Below are 13,509 nucleotides of genomic sequence, written 5' to 3'. Positions count from 1 at the left end.
TCATCTACTTCAACTACACAAGTTGGGTACATATGGTCTCAACTTTTGTTTTACAGGAACTCTCAAGTTTGTAACTCATCACCAGGTTGAAGCCTGTAGCAACAAGAAACAGTAAGAGCAGTTCTAGGGGAAACGTGCAAAGGCAGGCAGAGGTAGGTTTTCACTTCAGCTGCACCATGTGAGAGCATAAACCAAAGATCTCACCTTCCTTATTGATAGTGAGGGGAATGTTGTGGACTGTCTGAAGCTTCACACAGGAGTTTGTCAGCATCTGGAGCTCCACTGATGTGAGTGAGAAGCTTTTAAAGCCTGCCAAGGAGATTCAAAGAGGGAGGAATTAAAATTCAAAGCAGAGGCTGGATACATGGGATAGCTGCTCCCTGGGCAATGCTCAGCAGCTGTACCGTGGTGCTCAGGTCTGTACTGCTGCTGCAGCCCAGCTCTGCTGAGGACATGTTTGCTTCCTCTTTGGAGTAAAAAGTCTCAGGATAGGATAGTTCACAGGAAACAAAGCCAAAAAAACGCCCATGCCAAAAAAGTAAACAAGTTTCTTTGGACTGGAGCCAGGTAAAAGAATGCAGCTGTTCCCTCTACCTGGACCTGCACAGAGCTCTGATCTGTACAGCAAATGGGAGAATCCCTCCACACGCTTACCGAGTGCTCTCTCTACACGTTCCCTACATGTTGCTGCAAGCAAAAGTCCCCCAAACACGCTCAGATGTGCGGAGACAGAAGACATCCATGTTGTGCTTCCATGTGGACTTGAAGCACATCTCTCTTTTTGCAGGGAACCCCTCCCCACACCTCATCCTCTGGACTCCTGCTCTCTAATAAGATCACAGGATTTGTACCAATGCCCAGCTGAGGGACACTCACATTTCTTCTGCTGCTCCCGGATGTTCTCCCTCCACTCTGCCCTTTCATAGTCCGATGAAATGAGGAACGTGTAACTCTACCCAGGAAAAGAGAAGAAAATGGGGTATGCGTTAGTCTGACCGACCCCAGAGAGCAGACCTGCCCACCTCCCACCCTCTTCCAGTGGCAACTGTTGGATGTACAGCCCTGATAGCACTCCTGCCAGTCGCCCCACAGCACAGCTTCGTCAGTGACAGGCAAGACTCTGGCAATGTGCCTTCTCAGCAACATGCCAGCAGTTCCAACACGGCCTCCTGCAGTCAGGGCTTTCACAGAGCTCCACCCTGAAAACAGCAGCTGCATCCCTGGCAGCATGAGGTCCTATGACAGCTCTGCTCCTACAACAGCTGCACCAGGGAACCCAAGAGCCTCTAACCACAGGCCTAGGCACTGATGCAAGCTGATGGCAGCATGAGGTCCTATGACAGCTCTGCTCCTACAACAGCTGCACCAGGGAACCCAAGAGCCTCTACACCATAGGCCTAGGCACTGACGCAAGCTGAGGAAGCAGTGGCCAGCTTGTGAGTGTTCACTGAGCAGTAACAGGATCTTGTGAGAATCCTTTGCCACGTGCATGGAAAGGCCATGGTGACAGGTAACAGTGCTGCCAGAGCAGGGGATACCTCTGACAGATTAACATCCCACAGCGCTAAAGGAGATTGTTCCCAAACACGCAGCATCCCTGGTGCCCAGGGCAGCCTGCAGGAGCCAGCCAAGCGCACTAAGCCTTGAACTTGAAGGGAGTCTAGAAGGCAGCTGCTGCACAGCTTTATCTCAGGTGAAGAGACACGTTGCTATTGCTCTGCCAGGGCAGGTGCTGGGGTTAGGGATTAATTTCTAACACTATTTTTTAAATGCCAACATTGCATACAAATCAGTCATAGCCTTACAAGATGTCATCATATCCTTTGGTGGAGCAAGGGTTAGGTGTCTGCAGTGCTTTCAGGACAAACAGCAGAGGGCATGAAAACCTCCTTGTACAACAGCGTATAGGAACACAGACACACTCCCCTGCCCCACCTTGAACTCTGACATGTACACTGAGGGAGACCAGAACTGCCGCTCACCTTGCCATTGCGATTGTGTACCCGGAAGGCCATGTTGGGAGACATCAGCAATAGGAGGGACTCCTGCTCCGAGAGCTTTTTTTTCAACCTCTCAATGACCTTGCTGCCCTTATTGGCCCTCTGAAGGGTGAGGGAGAGAAGGAGACAGAAGATACATTACCCTCTAATGTCTGCCCCCATGTACACCAACAGACATTTTAAGGTCATAGAAACCCAGAATCATACAATGGTTTGGGTTGGAAAGGACCTTAACGATTATCTAGTTCCACCCCCGCACCATAACTGGTGTTCTCCTTATATTTGCTGGTGCTTTGACACCAGTGAAGTCAGAAAAAGCTTCCAAAGCATAAATGAGCCTGCAACAATTCAGAAGTACATGGCTTCTGACCAAAATCACTTGCAGGATGATACTTTAACAGCCATAAATTGGCATGCCACACTCCCAGTGCTTCTCGCGTCCACAGCACAAGAGCCTCATCCTCCACATGGATGCGCAGGGATGTCACAGGCAGTCACGTGCAATCAGAGGAGCTACTGGATACAACTACAGGGTCTTCTTGTTTCTGCCTCCTCACAGGGCACCATCATTCAGGCTGTGCAACAAGGGACTGCAGAGTGTCTGGATATCACTGGTAACAGAGCCGCACCACAAGCCTCTGCTAACAGCCTGTTTTAGGGTGACTCCGCACGCTGTGCAGCTCTGGGAATGCTGCTTCTATCAGCACCTCATCTCAGCACAGGCACTGAGTCTGGACTTGGCATGGAGTACTCAACTCCTTTTACCTTTTCACGCTGGATGTCATTCTTGATCTGGGATATCTTAATCTTCATGGCATCCAGTTCCTCATCCGGTACCAGTGGGATATTGGGCACTGCCTCAGACTCATCCACCATTTGGAAGCTAAGGTCAGTGAGCGGGATGTACCATTTGCAGTCATACTGCTGGCTTTTTCTGAAAGACAGAAGGTACAAACCTTTTAGTATTACCAGTGTTTGGCAACACCCATTTCCCCTTCCCACAAATCCTTCCCCACTATAGTGGGTAAGATACAGAAATGGGCACAACTTCACTGTGACTTCCATCTGGACTGGAGAAAGTCCAGTAAAGGGCTGCTTTCCAGCAAGAAAGCCTAGAAGGACCAACAGCCAGTATACCACATAACAAGGCAACTTGCTTTGTAATCTAGTTCTTTTTTATCCTAAGAAACCACAAAGATCTTTTACAAACCCTTTCAGTCCTGCGTGCTCTCTCTCTGAAGCCCCCTTAGACACAAAGGTCAAAAGCCATGCCATGCCTCTAACTTGTCTGCTACCTGTGGTGTAAACCCAGGTCTCTCTTGCCTGAGCTGGGAGGGCCAAGTGGGGTGGATGAGCCAATATGTATAAACCTCTGTGTAATCCAACCAGAAGAGAGAAACTACAGCCCCTGACTGCCATTCTCCAGTGCTTTGACCAGAATAACCAGTTCACTTTTAAAATGTTTCATGGGATTTATTCCCTCTCCACCTCTCTTGTCAGGAACATCCACTATTAAGAATGACCCACTCTTCTTAAGGGTCATTCCTCACAAGCATATGCTTCAAAAGGGCCAGGGACAATTTGTTGCTTATGGAGGGCAAGAAGATGAGAGGGGTATCTCCTAGAGCAGAACATCCACCAAATGAAAAGAAGCCCTGTTTGAGGCAGGCACGTTGGTAAAGCTTACTCCCCCCTCATTTATGAAAAATGTCAACAGAACTGCTTGTATAGCTGCACTTTGCAGTTGACCCATAGTCTATTTATTGTACCTTTTCCATTTTTCTGCAAAATTGTTAATTGGTTGTAGCTGCAAGGCCAAAATTAATAACCTTACTAACAAAAGAAAGTAAAGAATGTCACCTATTAAAAAAAAAGGGGAGGTAGAAAAATGAATGACATTTGTGCAGAATACCAGAAGCTACAGCATATGCTATTTTCCTAGGAAGGCTCAGAGCAGGGAGGGGGAGGAATTAACCTTTCCTGAGGGATCAGGACTTGGCCAAGGTCTCATATAATAGACAGCACTACCTTGATGATCACTCCTTGTCTAACGACATCTTAGGGGTTATGGTTATCCAGGTCTAGGGTATTCACGTTCAACTAAAATTGCTGTCTAAACCCAGGATTCTGCTGAAGCTGAGATGCAAAGCACATAGTCCAGAAGGAAAACCTCACCCTCCAATCTGCTTCTTGAGCTTGGCACACAGGAACAGATCAGTAAAAAGAAAGACATGACGTAGTTTGCGGGCCCCCTCAACCAGCTCCACCATGAAACTGTCCTTCAGGAGCTGCCGGTGCTGGTGATAAAACAGAAAAAAATGTTTTAGTTAGTGCACTGTGAGCCCCAGATTTGGCACTGGGGCAACATTTTCCTTAGATATGGCTCCTAGCAAAGCCAATTCAGTAAATTAGTCTAATTCAGAAAAAATAAAACAGGCTATTAAATGCTCCTTGCTGCAAGCTCTGCTCCTTGCTGCTGCCCTCTCTCCCAGGGGCAGAAATGGCCATGCATCTCCTTTCTTATCTGGTTCTGGGTCAGACTTTAGGCTTCTCTCCATCACCTGTCTCTGAGCCCAAGTGTAATTTATCATGAGTCACTGCCCAGCTTCTGCACACCCAAGGGCCAGAACCACTGACAGCACATCATCCCCTCAGAAACCAGCAGAGAGCAGCAAACACCACTTTTCTCAGGAGTCACTTACCCAGCCACTGAACTCCTTAAGCTACCCCACCAGAGAGAGAAAGAGGAGCCAACACCCCCACCAGCACCTCTGCTCCCCATTAACAGCAGTAGTTTGTCAGCATTAACAGCTGAACGTCACTGCTGCTTCTTTATTACAAGTGCTGTTAAGGGATGATTCCTGAATAATGTGTATCTAGCAAACTTCTCACTAGTCCCATATTAGCCTGGGTTTAAATAGGACCATCCAGACTTGTCCCCACCCCCTGCCTATTTAAGTTGTTTTATACATCACATAAAAATTCCCCAAATCTAGAAGATACAAAAAAGCTGCACAACCCTGATACTTTTATTCCTGCTTCCAGTTCCAGGGAGCTTTACAACCCCCTAAATAAGAGGCACACATTGGTAGGCAGACGCATCTCTCTCCTCATTCCCTTATGGGGACTCTATAGTTGAAAGACAAAAAGGCTGGAGCCCTGGCACTGGGACACAGGGCTGTGTGCTGTTACCAGTGACCAAGCTGGGAGTTTCAAGCCTTGCTCTATGCTCAGGCCTTCTGCTCTGATGACAGGATCAACAGGAATCTGAGCGCACATCTGGAACAGATACATCCCACTGATTTTCAAACAGAAGTCAGGGTTATCAAACTTTGGGCAAATTTTGTTCCCAACAGTATGTGTAACTGTCAGTGCTGCCTTGTTTCACAGCCAGTACAAGCAGGAACCATCAGCTTCTCCACACAGGTATGCTAAGGTGCTTTTTTCCTGACCTGTACTATTTCCTTGCTATCCCAGCTAGGAGGATGCTCCCTTGACGCCAATGAGTGACATGTTACATACACCATACACACCCAGACAGCACCGTGGCTGGGGACAGGAGAGATCTGCTCACACTGTCCAGCACTAACCAACATCCCCCCCTCGCTGTCTCACCCTTCTCCAGGCCCATGCTCAGGACTTGCCAGTACCACTCCTGACCTGCAGCATCTCTGTGATCCCCACGCTGGCAAATGCACACATCAAAACTGTCCAAGAAGTGGCTGTGGTCACCTGTGCAGCAGCATGCACCAGGAAAGCAGTTAACCTGAGCAAGGTCAGGACGTCCAAACCAGAACTCATGCCTTATTTTCACATGGGTTTTGTCTGCTGCGTGACTTAACAAGCCCTGAACAAATTTACTGCAGAGGGTGTGGGAGTGCAAACCCCCGCACTGCCTCTCCTTCCGCCTACCATCCTTCCCATCTTGGCTCTCCAAAATGAAAACAAACCACATCAGTCCTGAGCCCAGCAGGCATCATGGCAAGGAACGCAAGGCAGAGAAATGCCCTTGCAGACATAATGCTTGTTTCCACACTCTATCCTATAGCACCCCAAACTTCCTGACATGGACTGAGAGCCTGCATTTTCCTGTCTGCAGCTGCACTAGCACCACAGCTAGTTGTTAAAGCACAGATACCAGTGTTAGCATCTCATCTTGGGGCTGCCCACCATTATACAAAGGTCCTGGAAATCTGTGAGCAGCAGGCTGCAACTTTCCCATAGCGCCAGGCAGCAAGGCTGCACCATCTCTGGGCAGGAGTCTGTGAAGATTTGGTATCCAGCAGTGATTCAGGCTCAGAAAGGCTCATACATATGTTAATGTTTATTTTTAGGTGGGCGTGATCCTCCTGGCTTCTCCTCGGTGGTTTTGGAGAGAACGCCTGCTTGCATTAACGTCTCTGCTCCTGATGTGCACTTGTGCATGCCTCCCCCTTCTGCCTGGTGAACAAACCCCAGGTAACAAACTAGAAACACTGAGCTTTAAAAATAAATTTTAAAAAAGGAGGAGGTACATTGTCAGTAGCAAAAACAATTCCACAGCTGCAAAGAATTTCATTTGGGAGCAATAGTGAAGCAGGGAAAGACATTTTCTGAGCAAGCCAAAACCCTGATCTCAGGTTTCTAGATCTGATGCATATTAATTATGCTGCAAATCAGCTCAGCTCCTCCGGGGCAATGAGAATAGCTGCTTGTTGCCAGCTCAACCTCTGCTCATTGTTTGTAGGTGCAAAGAGGTTCTCAAAGCTCACTCATTTCTGCTACCCAGCGGGATGTGGCACTGTCCCTTCTCTACTTAGCAACGACATGGCACGGTCCTGACCTGGCCTTCTGTCCCCCTCTGTCAGGCACTGTCAGTGTCTGAGATCAGCTGAGACCCCAGCCCAGCACCCTGCCAAGAGAATTCCTAGCTGAAAAATACCCCAGGCTGATCCAGAGCACAGACTCAGCACCCCATCCTGGGAAGATGTCTCTGGTGGCAGAGACGGGCCAACAACATGACCAGCAATGTGTTTCTTCACAGGCAGTGGAGGGCAGAGGCCCATGAAGCTGTTGCAGGACTGTGAAGGACTACTGCTCAGCCCTAGATCAGTGCCCTGGTTTCAGCAGCATTCCAGTACATCATCTAGACCAGAGTATTTTGAAGACAAACATGTCCTCAAGTGAAGGGAAGCCCATACAGAGGCACCAGTGACTGGAAAACTTTTTGCCAGGCCTCCATAAAGGAAAAAAAGAATGCCCCATCAGTCTTACCCCTGCGGCGAGGCCACAGACCTTCCCATATGGCCTGCCTAGTCCAAGCAGGCCACCCCTTCTCCTGCCTTCTGAAGCTGCACCTAACCTGGTGCTGCAGTTCTTGGCTATCACCATCCAACCAGCCATGCTCTCTGTCCCATATCTCCCCAAAACCCAAGCAGAAAGCTTGCCAAACAGGGGTGCGATTCAAGAACCTTCATACTTTCCATCTGGGACTGAGGTACCACTCGTTGCACTGAGTTTATTTTGGCTAGCACTCCTGGGTACAAACTACCCTGACTGACAAGACACAGTGCTACCATGAGGCAGCAAAAAGTCTTTGGCAGCATTATCTCCCAGAAAGAGAGCTGGGTGGGAAGAAGACAAGGCTTTATTTCCTCAGCTTGACTGGAACAGAAGTAAAGAGTTGAAAGGGATGTATTCCAGTCACCCACTGAGAGGAAAACACTCAGCTTCCCAGACCTTGCATTCTTTTCTCGGTCATGAGCTAGCTGGGAAGGTCTCCCTTCAGTGAGCAGCAGGGATGCACTGCCACAGAAGCAGCCAAGGATCTCAGGAGGAGAGCACAGGAGAAAAGGTTTGGGGATCAAGTTGGGAAATCTCTCCTCAGAGGGGTGTGGAGTTTGGTATTAGATCTAACTACCAGCTTCTCTAGGAAAACAGGACTTTTGTTGGGGCTGGGCACAACAGGCATGCCCCAGGCTGCTCAGCATCAGTGGAGCAGAGGAGGAGCGCTTCCAGCAAACGGTCACATTCTTTGTTGCAAATGATTCATCTCACTGGGAGGGTTCAACAGGTCAGAGGGAAACAATCAAAGGATTTCCCAACTGGCTTACCAGATACCTGCCAAACCCCGCAGGGAGGGAGCCCAGGGTGCCTTCCTGGACCTCCTGACATGAGTCAGCTCACCCTACCCCCTCCCCGGGGGAGCCAGCAGCCCCCTCTTTCACAGACAGCCCCAAGACTGTCAGGTGTCAGGAGCTCAGCTCAGCTACAGGAAGATGTTCCAGGAGGCCTGAGGGAAAACTTCCTATATTGTATCACAATGGAGTGAATTAGGACCATCTTTAATCTCCCAAACAGGGCCTGGGCAGACTGTTACCTTCAGAAGCTCTTGTAAAGCTCCTGTACCGGTGCAGTATAAATCCTAAATCTCTTTTCTAGGCCTTGCTTTCCTTTGCATATTTTCACCTGCTTATTCTCCCACCTACCTCAGAGCTCCAGACAAAGGAGCTCTCCCTGAACATCTTTCCATGCTTGGATATCCTCTTCGGATTGCCTGTTGCTGTCCTCCTCTTCTTACCTCTGTCAGTGAGCATCTCCCCCTCCTCTGCTACCTACCTCACGACTACCTGTATGCTCATCTATTCATCCTACAGTGTTTTTGTGCTGTTTGCATACGATAAATCCTGCTGCTGTCACGTACTGTTTAACTCCAGGAAGCATGGCAGGAGACCAGCTTGTCTGAGATATATTACAAGAAGTGGTATTTAAAAAATCTACTCATCCAGAACCACAGCTGTACAAAAGGCCGTCTCCTCACTTGTGTGCCGAGGAAAGAGCTCATCCGATGTGGTGACAGCAGAGCCCTGCAGCGTGCGTGGGTGAGAGCCCCAGGAAGGACTGGAACATGTGTGATGCAGGAGGAGGAGGGTAAGAGCAGGAGATGGGTATTGGCATATGTCAGTGAGGAAGAGGTGGTTTGGCTTTCTGCAGAGCGTAGGAAGAAAATGATTCCTCGTGTGTGTGTGCATGTGTTGCAAGACGAGCATTGCAGAATAAAGGGATGCTCTGCGTAGGGAGCTAAACTGGTTGCTCTTTGAGCATTTTAATAGCATTTTGTTTTGCTTTCCAAAGCTTCTGTCACCAGGAGTTCTCTAACTCCAACTGTAAGACAGAGTGTGAAGCATCCAAGATCATTTTTGATTGCTCTGTTGCCAACATCTGCCCAAGGCCTCCAGAAGCAGTAGGCACCAGGCCTCAAGCTGTGCATGGTTGCCTGTGTCTAAGCTTAGCTTCCAGCTTTTCAAAGGCTTTAGTCTGCACTTCTGCTCCTTTGTCCTTTCCCTTCCCTAGCGCACTTGGTCTCTACCAAGTTAAACAGAAGCCTAAGGCAATGATGCTCAGTCCTTTGACTGCAGTTTAAAATCACATTTAGAAACACAGTAGAGCAGCTTGCCAAACAGCCTTTTCTCTCCAGCGTGAGGGAAAAGGTGCGCAGTAGCATAAGCTGATCCAACATGTGGTCTAGTAGGCTTGATCCCAGAAGGAACTGCCCATCAGCACTCTTGTGTCTGGACTGGTGCTGAGACCAGACACCAAGCCACTCAGCTAACGGAGCGACCCAAAACTCAAAAAGGCTTTGTTTTTAGGCAGCTCCATTCCTCCATGCCACTGTGGGATCACGCAAATACCAGTGTGAACACTTCAGAGAGGGTGTGACCGCACAGCCAGGGGCAAGGCAGAATGGCAGCCACCACCATCCAGGTTGGTCTGAACTGCACTGAAACAACACCCTGCAAAGAGCATTGGATGAGCAGCAGTCAAGAAAGAAATCATCATCTCCCCAAAGAACTCTGATTTTTTTGCAGTTTCATTAATTCCTGCTTTACAAGAATGGTCTGAATTAGCTGGAAACACAAGCCTTTACTTCCAGCAGGGAAAGACGACACAAGCTCTACAGTCATTTGCATCTAGGCTTAGCTGAGAAAAACCATGCAGTCCATATAACTTCTCTGTTAATAAGACTAGAAAGGCTATTACTCCCTTCCTTCTGGCACAAAATAGTGGCACATCCTTCACCTCAAAGCATTCGTTTTCCTGCTTCCCCAAGCGACCATCCCACCCCCAGTAGAACCTTAAACAGGTTGCCTATGGAAGCCAAGAGAATAGAGGTAAAGAAGGATCAGCAGTAAGCAAATAAGATGCCTGCTCCTTGGTCCTAAGGAGTGGAAGATTCTCCACCGCTCGCATTCTGAGTCTGAAGGTACAGTGCTACTCAGACCCTCTTCCCCTCCATGCATTTGTTGGGTTATTTTAGGGGGGTGGAAAAGTGGGTATCTGCAGATAATCTATCAAAAAACCTAAAAAAGGTAAAACCACAAAAGTAGAAAGATGCAAAGAAGAGGGAGCAAGAGAATGTAGCAGATCAGTCTAAACGGAAACAGACCCAAAAGCCTTGGCTTCCCAGTGTTGCCAGGCTAGGGCTCTCCTGGCTGCTCTGTACCACAGTCCTCAGCAAACCACAAAGCAGAGAAGACTAGCTACAGTCACAGCCTGGCAGGCAGCAAGGACCAAACTATGTGTTCACAGGCTTAACCCACCAATACTGCCTTCCCTGCTGTAGCCCCCCTTTTGTCTTTCTGGTGAGTGGTTTTACCCCTTTGTTCCCATCTCCTTGCACTACCTGCAATACTCATTCAGCCCAGCAAATTAAACGAGGTCCACACGTCACAGAAAACTTTCAGTTAATATGCATAAGTCTAGAATTAGAAAAAGGCCTACTGAGTCAAGCAGAACCAGGGGGCTGGTGTGCAGGAAGGACACCTGACATCACACAGGAAGACAGCAGCCAGGTCAGACTGTGCCGATGCTCCCGCAGCAGGGAATCATCTTTTGTAAAAGGGAGGAATACTGTGCTGATGAGCCTGTACTCTCCTGACCTGCACTCCTCTCCTTAGCAGCCTGTCACTAGGGAGATTAACCACTGGCTGCTTTCCCCAGTTCAAAGCAATCCTGAAAAAAAGAGCTGAAGCAAGATGCTGGCAAAGGAGATTTGACTCCTCCCAATGACACACTCAAAGGGGAAAAATATTCCACATAAAAGGCAAGGACTGGGAAAAAAAGATAACTGAGATCAGCACCTAAGCAATACATGAGGGAAAGGGCTGCTTTCCCTCCTTTCTTTCCACCAAGGAAATTTCAATGGGAGGAAGACAAATAATGAAAAAAGCCATCAAAGCAAGCTGGCGATTCATTAAAATAAAAAAATGCATTATGCATTGAGAGCAGTCAATTAGGAGATGCAAACTGCACACTGTCCTGTCACCCTAGGGGAAGCACAAGCAAGGCGAGTGGGAGGAAAGGATAAGTAGAAAAGGAAAGATTTACAGGCGTAAACAAAACCCAGCTATGACCCCAAACTGAGTAGCTTGTAGGAAGAAGCAGCCATCACTAACCCACACAGAATAGCTGGGAGCAGACTTGTGTCTCTGGATTACTATGCAGGGAGTGAATATACCTACTCTCTAAATACAGAGTGGTGTCAACCGGGGCATTACCGCTTTGAAAATAGTGGGATACTGGTGCAAAATGACTAAAGAAAGCATCCACCATCATATACCCAGGGCGGATGGCAAACTCGGGGAAGCATCAGAAGAAAGTCCTTTCCTTCCCTGGGCTCAGTGCAAGCTGTGTGCAGTGAGGGAGAGCACAAAGGGTTCCCGGTCCCCTGCAGCACACCCACAGCCCTCTCCTTGGGTATGTCCCCTTCTTTCCCTCCCCACATTGTACACAGAGCCACTGCAGGACCAGTGAGAGTGTCAACAGGCCTGCTGAGCCCAATCTTGACAAGCCTCTCCTTCCTGCTTTCTAAGACCTGACAAATACACCACTCCAAAAAGAGATCATCAGGATCATCCTCCTGAGCCTGCCCCTCTGCCTGGGCTCTGGCACCTCATTAGGATTCTGCATGACACTTTTCAAAGCCCGCATCCCTCATTGAGATGCTGACAGACAACTGGAGAACACAAAATGCTCCTTCCCCTGCGCGGGGGCATTCTAGCCTGTGATTTCTGCTACGACTCAGTCAGCATCTGCTTTAATGAAGCCGTCTACTATCGCTGAGGCCCTGGTGACTGATGTCCAAGCTTCTACCTCAGCCTCCAGTTGCTCAGCCCCTCCTCTTCTTTTCTCAGCTGCAGACTTCCTCAGCTAACAAAATGAGACAATGAGCAAGACTTGCAGGACAAAGTGCACCAAATTCCCAGTACTACAGCTTCTAGCAAATATTTGTCAGCTGACAATCAGTTTAGCAGCTAAAAGCAAACATGTTTAGCTGTCAGGATTTGGGAATACACCACAAAGGCTCATGGTATCTTAACAATCTCCTGGGCTTTGTAAGAGATGTTTTTGTACAGGGTAATTTGGGTCACTTTTGATCAGCTGGTGTCTCTGGCGTGCTGCCACAATTCCTCTTGCACATATACTATCTGAGATGAGCTCCTCTTTTGTCCAATCTCCTACATCCTTCTCTCTCTTAATACTTCTGTCAGTCCCGGCCTTTCCTCATCAGGAAGGACTGAATTGCTTTCTAATGAAATGACAAGGCAGATGAATCAAGCCCATTGAGGCATGCAGGACTTTACCACTGTGTAGCTCTATGCCCTCCTTGCACAACATCGCATGCAGGTAAAGGAACTGCATATCTTAGAACTTTCTGGGTGTAGTTCAGCTCCTAGCAGAGCTGAGAAGAGTTACATTACACCCTTAGGAGTCAATCACCTCCCTTAGCTTTCCCAACCCATTCCATTTGCTTTGCTCCCTAGTTCCACTTCCAACCTTCTTCTTTAGAAATGAGGATGCAAAAAAATTAGGTTTGTGGCTAGAATGAAGATTCTGGAAAACTGTTTTTCCTAATCTTTTACGATTTCTGATGTTACCTCACCTTTTTCTCCTCCCTGGTTTCAGTGTGCAGGCAAAATAGAGATCAATTTAGTGCATAGCAACATGCGCCACAGAAATCATGTATGACAAATTATTATAACAATGCTAAGGACAAAACTCTCATCATACTTTTCCTCTGGGTTTCCAAACTGTTTTCTGAACAGAAAACAGAGGAGCTGTACCACATCCTCTAGAGAACAAGGGCATTGCATAAACTGTATCTTAGCAACAAATGAATTAATAGCGTAACTTCCTAGTCCGCTCTATAGAAAAAGCACAATCAGTCTTTAGAAACTAAGAAAATAACGAAAGCAGGAAGACTCACCTCCCCCTTCTTCACAGTCATGGACTGCCGACGAGGAGTGATCTCCTCATTGATGCTGGAGAGGAAGTTCTGCGAGATCCGCAGAGCATCCTGCAGGAGTGGATGATCAGGGTGGCTCACTGGAGTGTGCTTGAGCAAATCCTGATGCCAGGAACACAAAGAACAGAACCATGAGCAGCACGGGAAAGCAGAAGGGCCTGAGGACCCCTAACTAGAGCCATGGGACAAGATGCTGCAGCCTCTTCTTGCAGATCAGTGCAAGGC

The 13,509-nt window shown here is 48.2% G+C and overlaps 1 protein-coding gene across 1 annotated transcript in view; it reads right to left on the bottom strand.

Annotated features, from left to right (window-relative positions):
* Positions 1-204: 204 nt before the first annotated feature.
* Positions 205-13,509, bottom strand: part of BCR (breakpoint cluster region) — a gene marked incomplete at its 3' end in the record, with an annotated part of 78,421 nt that continues 65,116 nt past the window's right edge. Inside the window, exons 8-13 of the mRNA XM_010078496.1 lie at positions 13,246-13,386; positions 4,176-4,297; positions 2,766-2,934; positions 1,983-2,102; positions 877-952; positions 205-309 (exon numbers count right to left, since the gene is read on the bottom strand). Of these exons, the coding sequence (XP_010076798.1) occupies positions 205-309; positions 877-952; positions 1,983-2,102; positions 2,766-2,934; positions 4,176-4,297; positions 13,246-13,386 (733 nt within the window). The remainder of the gene's footprint in view (positions 310-876; positions 953-1,982; positions 2,103-2,765; positions 2,935-4,175; positions 4,298-13,245; positions 13,387-13,509) is intronic.

The sequence above is a fragment of the Pterocles gutturalis genome, unplaced genomic scaffold (assembly GCF_000699245.1).
Source record: "Pterocles gutturalis isolate BGI_N339 unplaced genomic scaffold, ASM69924v1 scaffold3393, whole genome shotgun sequence".
Classification (NCBI taxonomy): Eukaryota; Metazoa; Chordata; class Aves; order Pterocliformes; family Pteroclidae; genus Pterocles; species Pterocles gutturalis.
Note: the sequence above shows the minus strand (reverse complement) of the source record. Positions and strands in the feature narration are given on the sequence as shown.